This window comes from Nestor notabilis, unplaced genomic scaffold (genome assembly GCF_000696875.1).
Source record: "Nestor notabilis isolate BGI_N333 unplaced genomic scaffold, ASM69687v1 scaffold8789, whole genome shotgun sequence".
In the NCBI taxonomy this organism is placed as follows: domain Eukaryota; kingdom Metazoa; phylum Chordata; class Aves; order Psittaciformes; family Psittacidae; genus Nestor; species Nestor notabilis.
The window spans coordinates 10,166-25,101 of NW_009944092.1; the positions used below are offsets into that span (position 1 = coordinate 10,166).

General features: G+C 38.5%; 1 protein-coding gene across 1 annotated transcript in view; it reads left to right on the top strand.

Annotated features, from left to right (window-relative positions):
• The first annotated feature begins 2,467 nt into the window (after positions 1–2,467).
• The window catches only part of MCF2L (MCF.2 cell line derived transforming sequence-like), a 39,143-nt gene continuing 26,674 nt past the window's right edge, over positions 2,468–14,936 (top strand). The window contains exons 1-5 of the mRNA XM_010022263.1: positions 2,468–2,572; positions 12,033–12,152; positions 12,929–13,045; positions 13,546–13,695; positions 14,469–14,593. Coding sequence (XP_010020565.1) covers positions 12,141–12,152; positions 12,929–13,045; positions 13,546–13,695; positions 14,469–14,593 — 404 coding nt within the window. The 5' untranslated portion in view covers positions 2,468–2,572; positions 12,033–12,140. The remainder of the gene's footprint in view (positions 2,573–12,032; positions 12,153–12,928; positions 13,046–13,545; positions 13,696–14,468; positions 14,594–14,936) is intronic.

Genomic DNA, 14,936 nt, shown 5'->3' on the forward strand with positions numbered 1-14,936 from the left:
ACATTTTTCCCACCATGTTCAAAACAAAGCATTTTTAAATTTTTCTGTAAAGCAATCTACATTAATGGAGTTTTAACAGTTTGAAGTCAGGTGCTCAAGAGTTTGCCACTGGGTCTCTTCTAGCCAGCAATGGAGAATCTTGGCTTTTATGTCTGAGCCTGAATGAGGGCCACAGTCTCAATAATGAAACCACCTAACATATTTGATCTGGTAGAAAAAGGAGGATAGCTAAAGATATATTTTGGGCTGCCTTAGAGATGTGCTTTCTTTTGCCAACTCTTCCATTTAAGAAAGCCTTGTTTGGTTGGTTTGTGTTGGTGGTTTTTTTCCTAGAATGATATTAAGCTCTGCTTATTGCCAGGTGTCGAGGCAGACAATTGTGTGGAGCTACCATCTAGATTTTCCCTAGAATCCCAGCTGAGCCTGTCTTTCCCTGTGCTCCTGGAGAGAAATCTGATCGATTGCTCTGTCAGAGGCTTTAGTTTTATTCCTGTTATGCAGAAATGTCAACAGTTTCTTGAAATACGATACAGATGTTGCAGTTAGGTACTTTATGGGATCTGAGATGATGCTTCCACAGAGGAAGTATGCAGAAATTCCAGGACTCCCAGGGACTTCTACTGAGCAGGGGAAATAGCTCTTTAAGAGTCTGAATACTCACCAGAATACTCTTCAAAATCCACATGAACTGCTGTGGGAGCAGCTGTAGCACCTTTTGACTCCATTTATCCATGTTTAGGCTGTGTGTCCCAAGGAGTTTGTTTTGGTACCTGATTTTTATGCAACATGATTGCTATTAGCATTTGATTTTGCTCAGTCAGTAAAGGTTAAAATGGTGGGAATCAGTAAAGGTTAAAATGGTGGGAACATTTAAATGGGGAACAGGAAGAGGCTAAAATCGATCTGGATCTCTTTCCTCCTCTTGCCCTTCAAATAAAGAAACAGTAGGAAGGGGGGAGACTGTAGAAAATAATGGAAACTTACAGTAGTGGCAAGCATATTGCTAATATAAAGCCTAGTTTGTCTGCAAAGGTTATTCAGACTTACAAAGCAACTACTCAGATGTTATTGTCAGTGTTGTCCTAACCCAGAGGCAAGAGTTAAGTAATGTGCACTGAATGTGGGCAGTGAGGGGTTGGTTCTAGTATTTTCTTATGTCAAAATGACTGCTTGCCTTCTTTTGAAAGACAGTGTTTGTTTGCATTTTTTATGGTTATTCATGTTTCCCCTGAAATATTTAGTCTGTAAATTTCAGAGAGATTAGTTTGCAAAAGAGAGTGGATAGAATGTGAATCATGTTTAAATTTGTGATTTTGCAGAGTAGCTTAAGGTGACACATCTGGGTACCTGTGTTCTTCATCCTCCTCGACATCATACTGTTATGCTGCCGACATAATCTAGTAAAGCAAAGCTGGTGTTTTCATGATTTGGCAATCTTGAATAAGGGATCCTGACATTCTGTTGTGTTGGTTTTTATATTGTCTTTTAAGGTATGACAATAACAGATCAGTGCACAATATTTGTAAATGACACACAGTGCATACAGCAGGCCTTGCAGTAAATTATTATCTGGACTGAAAATACAGCACATCTATTAAAAATGACCCAATATATGAGAAAATTACAAATCCGAGCCTGTCTGCCTCGTATTTGCCTGTCGTTTCCATTTTGATTGCGATTGGCTGGCAAGGGCTGCTGCTGGCATTGCACAATTGGCTTAGATGGAGAATTACAAAACAGGAGCAGATCCCTGGACTGGGACTTAGTAGCACATGCAGCTGAGCACAGGCGAAAAAGAAAGGTCACCCGTACACAAGGATTTGAGCAGAATCTCTCTCACAGATGTTTCCATTCCAGAGAAGTGCATCTGATCGCATTCTTCTCATCTATGACTTGGACTGTTTAACTGCTATAGGGATTTTTTGTTTTGGTGAATGTAAAAATGCACCTGGGAACAAGTTTGCAACCTGGAGGCATATGAGAATTCCGGGTGCGGAGAGCAGTATCATGAAATGATCAGAAGGTTCTGCATTTTTAAGGGGTTTTAAATATCAGTGAGGAGGAAGACAATTCAAACGGAAGGTTAAAAGCAGATGCAAAAGGAAAACAACTTCATTTTGATATTGAAATTATACTGAAAACAGCATGAAGGAGGGATTATATCACCACCAAAACAATGGAGAATCAAAGGGTTTTATTTTACTCTGAAATAATCCCTGTACAAGAAAGGTAAAAACTACCTTTCATGAAAAAGAATTCCTGATTTGATTATGGTTTGAAGCTCTGTGGAACATACTTGGGACTGCTGCATCTTTCCAAAGGTGTGCAGTGTATCTTTACTTAAGATGCTTGGATGAAGAAGATTCTGCACAAAAAGGTCATGCCTGGGTCATGCTGCCTTTTTGAGCCAGAGAACCAGAGGAATTCCACTTGTATTTTAACTCAACTTTCTCTTTTTCTTCTTTCCTCCTCCAAACTTAGTTTACAAGATGCTGGGATTGGATTTATTCTTGTCATAGATCGCAGACAGGACAAATGGACCTCCGTGAAAGCTTCCATTCTGCGTATAACTGTGAGTACTGTTTTAGATTAACTCCTTCAACAGATTTTTTTAGTGTTGAACCTTCCTCTTAGAGTGCAAAACCAGCCAATTTCTTCAAAAGAACAGTAGCCAATAGATGGCACAAAAAGTATCCAGTAGTTCTTTTGCATCCCAGCTGACTGGAACCAAGCATCATGTGTCTATGATGTGCTTTTAATGCAGTTTGCAGCTCAGGACATTTTCCTGAGATGGCACTTGGGGAGGGTGTGTGCACGCATGTGTGTGTGTGTGTGTGTGCGTGCATGTGGTGTGCTGCTTTCCCAGGTAGGGACCAATATTTGCATGGACAGCCCATGAGTCTACCTTTCACTATTCCAGTGAGCTTCCCATACAGAAAGAGATGAGAATAAGGATTCTGACTTACTTTGCTGCTTGTGAAAGGACTTGTGATGTCCAAATTAAAATAGGGGTTGCTTGTAAACAGGAAAATATTATATACCTACTTGATCCATCAACAGCACACAGTAACTTTCAGTCCCACTTCTAATTAATGTTTTTAAAATCTGAAAAAAAAAGCTTTAGAGGCTTTTTTTATTTACACACGTAGAAAAAGACAGATTCATGTTTATGATGCACTTATCCTACTGTTGGTTTACTTTGTTTGTTTTCATGTTATCCTTGCTTGTATTGTTAGTGCTTATAATCTTTCCAGTAAGTGCTGAAAAACAGAGCTGTAAGCATCTTTTCTTTAACTTCTAATGGCTAATAAAATTTGGCTCTGTAAGATAGAAGTGAAATCAAAACAGTGAATGTCATTTTTTGTGTAGCCCCATTCTGACCAAAGAACTAGCTGTTCATTATAAGTTAAAAGGTATTTATTAAAGGTAATACATTACTCCCACTATATGACTTTTTATGAATGCATATGTAATGATAAAATATTCCCACAATACGACTTGTTCCATGACAAGTGTGTTAGGAACATTAAAATATTGAAAATATACCAGAATATTGGCAAAATTTGATTTTGCAGTTCATTTTGAAATTTTGTGATGCAGCTTTGAGATGATTCCAGTAGTGGAAACCCAGAGCAGCATAATTTGGGGTGATTAAAGAAAAAGTCCTGTATCTCTGGAGTTTTTGAATCTCTTTAAAAACTCAGTGCTGTAGTTTCTGTTCAAGGACAAATAAGTATTCCACAGATGGCAGTCCGTTTATTTATATAATTGGGGTGGTAGCAGGTGGGAGGCAATTACAGACATGTTGCTTATAGCTGTAATATCAATGTTAATGGTAATGTTCCTTCAGTGTGCATTATTTTGCCTAGAAGCACGATATACAGAACCTGAGTATCTATTCCCTTTGATAAGGGACCCATCACTGGAGTGATGGCATTGGTGCCTAAGTGCTTTGCCTGGAGAAGGGTGTTAAGTTCAGGGAGTGCTGCTGGTTGCAGTGCTGTTGATGGTGGGTTACTTTCCTTTTTTCTTCTTTTCTTATTCTTCTGTGAGCTTTATTTAAAATAAAAGATCATGCTTCTTAGTTGAAGTCTAATCTGTTAGAGGCATGATCTTTTTATATTTGTTTCTTTTGTTGAGCTGCCTCAGCTTTGGCTTTGTATTTCATGTGTGGATGTGGGTGGCAGCCCTGCTTTTGGGCTTCAGCATCCTTGATCATTTGAAAATTTTATTTTCCTATTCCAAAAAAAGATCTGGTGAAAAACAGTTTGCTGTTGTCCACCATTTGCTATAATCTTTACCATAAATGAACTCAAAATACATTTCTGCTGTGTCTGTTCCTTAAAAAAAACAAAGCCAAATATACACAGTGCACACCTTGGGCCAGTCATGAGGATTTCTCCGGGTCCTGTTGATGGATAAAGATTTTTTTTAAAATGGCTCAAGGGTAACTGGAAGCTTAATTTCTAGTTGTTTGTTTTTTCTAACAGTCAGAGTTGTCTTTTGGCAGTGTTGAAGCATCTGAGTGTCATTTGGGTTGTCTAGATAGAAACGTATATCTGAAAGGCTGGTATCCCAAGCAATTTTGATTGCTACAGCTTAGTGCTGTGTGTGAGGATTTGTCTCATTATTTGAGAGTTTTGGCTGTTGCCTCATTTGTTGTAGTTCCTGCAGCATCCTCCCTGTTGTCTTTCCTGACTTTTCTCTAATCATCCTGAGGGGGTTGACCCTCTTGATTTGTGAAATCAGAGATGCCAGTGTGGGGTGCTGTGGCTGGAGCAACTGGCCATCACTAATATCCTGACAAGTGTAGGAAATACATTTGTAAGCACTGAGCAGCTGCTAACCAGAAATTCATACTAGCATATATTTTTTTGGTATTATTATTTTGAGTTATTTTCAGTTCTCTTCACACAGAATTGTTTGGTTTGTATTCATGGGTGTTGGAAGTACGTTTTGAAGCAAAAATGATGAAGAAAATTTTTTTTCAGGCTGAAATTAATGTGGAAAATCATAGAATCATAGAATAGTTAGGGTTGGAAAGGACCTTAAGATTGTCTAGTTCCAACCTCCCTGCCATGAGCACGGACACCACACACTAAACTATGTTGCCCAAGGCTCTGTCCAGCCTGGCCTTGAACTCCTCCAGGGTTGGAGCATTCACAACTTCCTTGGGCAACCTATTCCAGTGCCTCACCACCCTCACTGTGAAGAACTTCTTCCTTATATCTAACCTGAACTTCCCCTGTTTAAGTTTAAAGTCATTCCCCCTGCCCCTACCACTACAGTCCCTAATGAAGAGTCCCTCCCCAGCATCCTTGTAGGCCCCCTTCAGATACTTCTATAGTATGAAAATTTTCTAGGCTTCATTTTTTCCCCTTTTTGTTAGGGATTATTTTCTTTCCTGGAACCAAAAAAGAACAATGATGAGCTGAATCTGTATTTCATGGTGATACTTTAAGGTTGCTATAGACAGTCAAGGCTGTAAAGACAGAGGTAAAGCTATTTTTGCAGACACAGTGGAAGGGCAGTGGCTGCACCATTCACTCAGGAGGATTGCTGCTGAAGCACATGCACTGACAGCAGAACTGAAACCAAAGCCAGAGGCACTGGGCTGAAAGATGGCACCTCTTTTCCTGGGATGTGAAAAAGAGTGCTGCTCTGTTAGTAGTTCCAGTGTGTTTTCTTAAAAAACTGAAGCTTATGTCATTACATCATCTTTGTCTCTCTAGTCCTGTCATTGTCTTCCTCTATCTTGAAAGGTTGAAGTGTGAACTCTGTCTTTCAGACAAACAAAAAACTCTGCTCAACATCATTAAAAGTTCCACCATAGCCATCAGCCTCATACTGAAAATCCAGAGAAAATAAACGTCCTTAAACTTGGTGTTTAGGGAATAACATATGTTGGGCAACTGCTGTTGAGGAAGCAGTTGATATGGAGGTCGCTCAGGCGGTAGTGAGAAAGTTTTATTCAGTCACAAACTTTGCTGCCATTTCTAAATATGACAAGAGTTGGGTTTTATTCAACCTCCTGGAGAAGTTTGCTTTGTGATTTGCTATTTTTGACTAACGATGTATTGCATGCAGGTTTCATGCCTTCTGTTTTAGACTGCATTGTCCAGAACACTGTTTTTTCTTAGCTTTTCATAAATCAAAATGCAGTCTTCACTGTAACAGAGGCTTAGCCCATTAATGGCTTTGAAGAATAGGGCCAAGACCTTTAGCTGGCAGGAGAAGACCAAAAGCCAGTGGAGAGACTGCAGTGCTAATACCAGCCTAAACCTTGCAGGAGCCAGGCAGTCCCAGGTTTGTGCCGTCTGGAGTTGTTTTTACATCCAAGGTGAGAAACAGCGAATTACAGTAATCCAACCTTGAGTTCTTTGGCTTTGTAGAGAGATTTTGAGTTTCTTAGTGAGTTGTTGTTGGAGAAAAGATGCTTCTAGTAAGTGATGGTCTGTGAAAGGCACTATTTTATGTTATGTTATGGATAAGTATTTCCCACTAGCCCAATTTCTAGCTAGCTCTTTGAATCATGTTCAGTAATGAAACTTAATTCATATCGGTTAAGTTTGAAAAAACTGGTGGTCTTTCAGCCCCTACTGACATTTCTTATTTTTACTTGGATTCACAAGAAGAGCTTGACAGTATGATGAAGTTAGTATTTGTATTAATATTGTGGTTATTGTTATGAATGATTTCAGTTAATGATAAAATAAAAGGTTATTTTGAGATGCTGTATGGTTTTGTCTTACTGCTTTGGATGTTTTGAGAATATTACACATGCAGGCACTTTGGACTTATCCTTGTGAAGTCAGCCATTTTTCTTTTTATTATATAGCGTTTTAATATGTAAAAAGAGAGAAGTGGTTCACTTAAGGTCTGAGAACAGGATCATAACATCACAAACATTAAACCCAGATCTAATGCAAAACAGATCAATGTTTTTAAACTTTTTAGATTTCAAACTGCTGCTTCTATGAATTGATTTAATTCAAGATTCTTTCTTGACAAGATGCTTGTTTCAAAGACTTCATTCTAGCCAGGAATAAACAGTCTTGACAAAAAGAAAAAAGGGTGGGGGCACTTTTTAGCTCCTTTATATACAGAGGTGTTTTGGAAAGAAGTGTCCTGTGGCTTGTGGCATACTAGTTAAGTACAGAAGGGAAAACACCACCGCAGAGTTTGGTAGTGTGAGTATGTTGAAGCTCTTCATAAAATGAAAAGTAGTGTTGCTCCAGGTATTTTAAGACAGACCAACTAAACCTGAGTCAGGCATTAGCTCTTTGATGGCTCACATGGTTCAGATAGTTCTGAAAGATGTTTACCTGGAACGTGGAAGAAAAGGTCTTGTTGGTTCACTGTTTATCAGAACAACTTTCTTTTGCTGTGTAGGAGTATAAAAGACTTCTTGAGCACCGGGGCAGCTGAGTGAATTGCTCTGTGGGATTCAACAGCAGACAGCAACTTTATTTTAAGTACATCTCTGTCTAAAAGGTATACATACCTATACACATAATTCCTTTGTATACTAAATAAGCCTTAGGAGGGCATAGCATACATGAGATATGAAAACTCAGAAGTGTTGGCTTTCTTTCCCAAAGCTTACCTTTGTGTATTCCCTACTGAAAGCTTTAGTGACTAACTTCTGGTTGTAGACCCCAGCCACTGCTCTGCTCTGTGCTGCCTCTTTCTGGGAGTGGCAGCCTGGCAGTGCTGCATACTGTCTTAGTAAATATTGTGACTGTCGTAAAGTGTGTGATTTAATGAGATTTATTCTTGCATTGAAAATGCCATCTGCCTAGTAGCCTGTAGTGCATGTGCTGTATACAATTGCTTTCAGGCAGAAGCATGTGGAATTGCTGCTCTGCCTGACTGGTCCAGGTAAAATTGTTGGGTGACTTAAATAGCTCCCTGTTGGCACCAACAGAGCAAGACCACATTACAAAATGGAAACCAAAGATAGGAAGACTCTTAGTACCTGTCTTTGAAATACCTTCCCTCCTACCCTGCAAATAAGCTTACCGACCATCAGGCAGGGGTTGTTTCCAGCTCAGCTTTTGCAGTTCCTTACCAGCCATTCGGCATCGTGTCATCTTCATATGTGAGATGGCCTGCCTTTCCTTACCACCCCGTTAGCAGCTGCTTAACTTCAGGGTCAGTACTAGTGCTACAGATAGCCTCTCTGCCATTAATATTCTGTGAAGAAAAGTGATAATTAAGATTATATGCATCTAACTTAATTTTACATTTTGTCAAAAACCCAGCTGGGTTCAGTCTGTCTAGTATTCCACCTTTCCAGAAGCCTGGAGCATGCAGTAGAAAGCTCCCCAATCCTGAGAAGCAGAGGCCTGAAAGCAGGCAGGTCAGCCTGCTCCTGAGTATTAATTAACTGGTTTCCTGGAGTATTTAAGGTAGTTCCTGCTTTGTCCAGCCAGCAAAGGTTCTTCCCATACTTATAGGACAGCTATTTTGACTATAAATTCCTATTTTGGACAGATTTATTTCAAAGCTGAGATCTACATGCACATCTACATCTTTTTCTGTATCTTTGGAATTGGCACTGGCCTGGCTGGCTGGGAAAGTGAGGGGGATAATCAGATAGAAAACTAATCCCATGACTATCATGAAGTATCGAACAAGTGCCAGTGTTAATGCAAGTGAGATGAAGGATTATACGGGTTGCACTAGAGTAGAGTAGGGGCTACCCTAGTTTTCATAGAGGATAACAAAACATGACCCCTGATTTCCTTCTGCATAGGCATTAAATTAATTTAGTTGCGATATTTGAGACAAGATGTTGTGGGAGCAGTTAACATTAATCTAATAGACAGACACTTTTGGAAAAAAGTTTTCAAGCACACAAACCCTTTTTCAAGCCTCAGTGATGTTCATTAACTTCATTAAACAGTCCTTGAAGGCACTTTCATTTTATGGCACTACTAAACATGCATGCTTAACATTTGGCACAGCGTTATTGAGAAGTCATTGTTCACTCTGCTTAACATACAATGACTTCAAAGAAATATGCTGCTGGACTGGAACTGGAATTTTTTGTTTGTTCTCTTGTGTTCAGGGTGAAGTTGACTGGTTAATGAAGTTCACACACATCTAAGGAGTGTGTCTTGCATCATATAATTGTCCCTGCAAGTCACCAGGGCTTTGGAAGGGGGGGAAGTTAGGAAAATGGTGATATTTGGGCAGTGCAGATATAAGCGCAGATACACTGGAATAGCTGGTACAGGTCCAACATTGTTTACTGGAGCAATGCTCCCTTTTCTTGTTGTTTCACAAAGATCAATTTGCAGATTTGACTGCTAGCCATAACAAGCATCATTTTTTTTAAGCCTTGAGTTTTTTTGGGCATGGCGTGAAAGGGGGGAAGAAAAAAGCTCTGAGCTTTTGTTGAGAGAGGGAAAACTTCTGGCAAGCCTTGAATGAGAGTTAAAGTGGTACAAAACTGTATTGACTTAAATAACATTGCTTTGGGTAGACACACTGAGTTGAGGAATAATTGTAATGTGTATTCTCTGTTCTTTGAATTGAACACTGAGATAACATACTTAATTTGGTCATGCAGTTAAACTCTATTTCATAAAAGCTAATACACAGTTTAGAAAAATGTACTATTGCATTGCATTTGGCTAATACTGTTTGCTTCAATAATAGCCTAAATATCACAGACTCACAGAGTAACAGCTTGGCTTGGGAGTGTCCTTGAAAGATCATCTGGCACAACCTTTCATGGGGAAAGGGAGCCTCAATGAGATGGTCTCGGTACCCAATCCAGTCTCATCTTGAAAACCTCCACTGATGGGGGCTACCACAGCCCTGGGGAGATTGTTCCAGCGAATTATGTTCTCACTGTAAAAAATTTCTTTCTTATATATCAAGATGAAAACTCTCCTGGTGCAACTTGTGCCCATTGCCCCTTCTCTTCTCCACATGGCTCCTTGTGAAGAGAGAGCCTCTGTCCCCTTCATAGCCACCCTTCAAGTGGCAGCTGGAATGCTGTGATGAGGTTCCCCCTGAGCCTTCTGTTCTTCAGGGAGAAGAGACCTAACTCCTTCAGTCTGTCCTCTATGCAGGTTCTCCAGCCCTTTGGTCATCTTGTGGTAACTTAAATTTACTTTTTGGTGTCTTTCATGCTTCATAATTGCATCCTATTGTGTGTTTCTAATGTATCTACTCAACTTGAAGTTAACAGCATAGACATTTCCCAGTATTCTGAGTAAAGGCTAAATGGGTTGCAAATATGTGCTGCTAACTACAGTATGTCTGGATGTCATGTGGTGGAGTAGGTATTTCATATGAAAATGTGTTATCTAAAAGATATTTCTTCTTGGAGCTTCTTTGTCTGAAATGTTAGCATTCCCACTGAATAAACTTCACATTTTGGAAGTTGGAGGTGAAAATTAGCAGCTCAGACTCTGAACAATGCTGTTACAGGCACAAAACTGATTGACACATGCTTATTGAGTGTGTGAAATGAATAGACTACATGGCTATCATTCTAAAAAGCTTAGTCAGGAGGTTTAATTAAAAAAAAATATTTTGTCCATTCTTGCAATGCCTCCAAGTTAAATAATTTTCTCAAATAAATTTGCATCTGCCCTCAATATAATAATTTTAAAACATGGTAAAAAACATCTTTTCTTAACTTTTTCTTCTGTACACAGTAGGAATTTTCTAGAAAAAGTTTTTCATCTGAAAACTGTGGGTTAGTAAGTCCACCAGGTGTACTACTTTTAGAACAGAGAAAAATACAGTGCAAGGATGAGGAGCTGGTGTGGGCACTCGGAATTACCTGGATTCTCTTCCCAGCCCTCAGATAGACTCCTTTGGGACTGAACGCCATGCTTTTGGACATCACCAAAGTGGAGGCAGATTGTGAAGCTTAAGGTTCCTCAATCAAATTGAGATCTCTGTTGTATACTGAATATGTGGGGAACAACAGTGAAGTCTTCCAGAAAAGTTTTTTAACTACTTTTCTCTTTTAAAGTTTGTAATTTTCAGTGCTAAATACCTGGAAGTCTTGGAAATCTCAAAATTAATATTAAACCACTGTCCAACCCGCCAGATACTAACAGTTTCACTAGGCATTGAAATGGAGCATAGCATAACAGCTCCTTCAATCTGTATTTGGTTTCTAAATGTTTGTTGATTTTTTTTGTCTTCTTTTTTTGTAGTTCAGTTTGCTAGAAATGTGACATTAATTTCCAACAGTATAATGAAGAAAAGGGCATACTTATATATAATGACCATTTCTGTATTGAGCTTTACTGTCTCTCCAAAGTGGAAATACTGAAGAGGGGAGACTAGCATGATTTCAAGAATGACTAAATGACAAGTATTCAAACCTCTTCCATAGCAGATGTTGATCTTTAGTAATTTAATGCTATTTCTTTGCTTTCCTTCTCCTCTTTTTTCTTCCCCCCACTATCACTTCTAGAACTGGGAAAGATCCATCAGACTACTGTTTGGAAGATTATGAGGAAAAAACTACAGCTGAAAATTATTATATTCAGCTTTTATTTCTGTCTGCAAAATTAAAGCTTATTTCTAAGCTGTTGTCTGAGAAAATTCAGTCTCAGTGGCAATGGTTTGTGTAGGCAACTGGCAAGGTAGTATATGTGCAAGTTAGATATGTGTTGTTAGGTATTCAGACAATAATGGAGGTTTCTCTTGGCACCCCCTGTGAAAGAGCAGATAAGGTAACCATTAGAGTACTGCTGTTGAAAAAGTACTAATCCACCACTGTTTGTTCATTAGCCTCCTTGACTAGGATGTAATGTTACCTGAAAAGCTAGCCCCAAAAATTTTGATTACAGGAGAATAGATTCCTATTCCCAAAGCAGAGTAAATGTCTGTTTGAATGAAGCTCTCTGTACAAGTCTTGAAAGTTTATAATTGGTAACCCCATTACAGGAGGCCTTTGATACAGTTAGTTCGTGGTTTAACAGGGGCTTCTACTTGTTCAAAAGTATTTTCTGGAGCCAGGACACAGAAAATAACAGACTAAGCTTGTTTTGCAGGCGTCTTTTCCGGGAAACCTGCAACTAGTCCTCGTTCTGCGCCCAACAGGATTTTTCCATCGAGCTCTCTCAGACATTGCTTTCAAGTTCAACAAAGATGAGTTTAAAATGAAAGTACCTGTAAGTAACCCTCTGTTTTTACTTTACTATCAGGAATCTATTAAAGTACTTAATGTAGCCAGTGAGGACCAAAAAAAAACCCAGCAAAAAGGCACGCTTAAAGGAGCATGATAATTTTTAAGCAGATACATTTCCCATGGACAAATACTATAGTTTCTATCATTTGAGCAAACATACAACTGTTGCCTGTTGTTGCATCACCAGTAAACCCACTGGTAATACTTTTGTTTGTAAATGTACAGTGTTTGTAGTTTAAAGTAAACTCTGAAACTATACGAGTTAAAAATATACAAGTTATTTTACTTATTGTATGTAAACTTCAAGGGTGAAAGATAATCTTTAAGATAATTTTCCCCCACCCCTTGTTTATTTTGGGGAAACAGTCTTTACATGCCAAACCACTGGAGATACTGTTGTTCTCTTCCACAGGCCCCGGATAACAAGGGAAAATGAACAAGAAATGAATATTGCTTTTAGAAAATAGCTATGTATGGTTTATCAAGATAAAAAAAAATCTGATGGTGTAATTCATGTTTTATAATCCATAAGCTTTTTTAAATCTGCCTGGTGCTCATGCTCATATGCAGGTTTTTACTTTTACCTTCATCTTCAACTGAAACAACTGTTAAGTTTATTTTTCTGTACCCAAAGAAAATAGTTCCATCACTTGCTTCTGCACTGAACTGAATTTTCTCTATTGGAGGCCGAAGGATGGGGCTTAGAATCCTTAACAAGAGACTTCTCACCACATTCCCTTTTTCACTTTGCTGCTGCAGATCATAATGCTGGGCTCAGTATCAGAACTGCAGGGTTACATTGATAAAACACAATTAACAGAAGATCTTGGTGGCACCCTGGATTACTGCCATAACAGATGGCTGTCCCGTCGCACTGTAAGTCTTAGTTGTTATTATAACTTTTCAGTTTAATGTTCTGGTTTATACCCTGTCATTTGTAAAACAGATTCCAAGTGATGCAAGTTGACTTGCTCGGAGTGAGAAGATGTTCCCAATGGTACTTAGTCATCTTAGAGAAATAATATGAGTAATAATTTGGGAGTGGTTTTCTGAACACTTGGAGCAAAGGAATTACAGTATATTATTGTGTTGAGGTTTATTGGTTTTGCTACAAGAAGGAAAAAGCTCAAGTTGTAAAATAACTCCAGATTATAAAAGTATGAGGAAGAAATACCTGATACAAGCCTAGGAAAAATATACAATTAAGGAATTAATGGTGACGGTATCTGTTGCTTGCAAAACTATACTTTGACCATTTTTCTTGTAATTCATCTGCTTGGGTTTGTTTTGAAAGTTACATTTTGTATGTATGTGTGTGTTTGTATATATGTATGTGATGAGCAATGAAACATCTTTAATGATTTTTATTCCAAAAGGCTATAGAAGGTTTTGCCCAAAAGGTTAAGCAAACAGCTCAGATTCTTCAGTCCTTTGGGACTGAGCTGGCTGAAACAGAACTACCAAATGATGTGCAATCAACCAGCTCCCTTCTTGCAACACACACAGAAAAGAAGGACAAAATGAAGGTATGTAATTTTTGTAAAAATGCTATTTTCTAGTTAAACTGTGTTTTAATGTATAGCTAATAATGTTAATAGAAAATTTAGGGGATCTTAACAGACAATGTGAAACACTGAAGTCTAATTGAGTTTGTTTTGCTTGGTTTGATGTTAAATATCCTTGCATTCAAAAATGGCATTTCTTGAGGCTAAGTTTATGTTTGTGCAAATGCATAATGACTTGTATGTGAATCAGAAATTCCTTTGTAAGTAGCAGTGTGTTTGATACACATTTTTGTTTGCAACAAGAAATTTGATTGTATTTGCATGCACATATGAAAATATGTGACATTTTGAAAAATGGACAAATGTTCTTTCAAATCAGCTTAAATTAAACCTGTTTGGGGGGGTTCAAAGCTGTATATCTAAAACTTACGAGATATTTGGAGCCTAAGGAGACACTAGAAGGCTATATATCATGAAAATTAAACTAGGTTATATTGGGATCTTAAGATGGTAAACATAGAAAAAAAATTACATTTAGTATTTACTGTTTGTATTTGTTGTTAAGCACTGCTTTTAATCAAACTATGCTTGCTCTGCTGCTGTTAAGGCTTCAAACTGGAAAAAGGATTTTGTTTTACGAAGTGTGCTTTTAGTGTGTGGTGTCCCTGCTCATGGCAGGGGGGTTGGAACTAGATGATCTTAAGGTCCTTTCCAACCCTAACTATTCTATGATTCTATGAAAAACCAACAACATATAACTACAGTGTGTGTGTGGTTTTTGTTTTGTTTTGTAGGAGGATATCAGGTTAGCAGCAGAACAGGGAGATGATATCCTCGAAAGTATTACAAAACCAGTTACTGAGAATCCTGAATACAAACTGAATCAAGATCAGCTAGACAATCAAACAACAGTAGAAAGGTGAGAGGAGCAGAATACTGCACATGCTGTTTTTCTGGGTTTTTTGACCCCTTCCCAGCTCTCCGCTCTTTTACTTAGTTCTGTGTGCATGCTTTTGAATTGAAGTGGGATGTTTCTTTTTCTTTAAATTTGCCTAAAGGAGCTTCTAGCATTGCTTGATATCATATCAATGTCATTAGTAGCTTTTAATTTGTTACTAGGGAGTACACCACTCTTGAAGTATCTATGCACAAACTTCCTATATGGTTTCTTTGGGCATATAACTGATAGAAGTTTTTCCCTTTGCTCTTCTCTCCCCCCCCCCCCCCCCCCCCCCCCACACCCACCCCACTATGGCACCTCA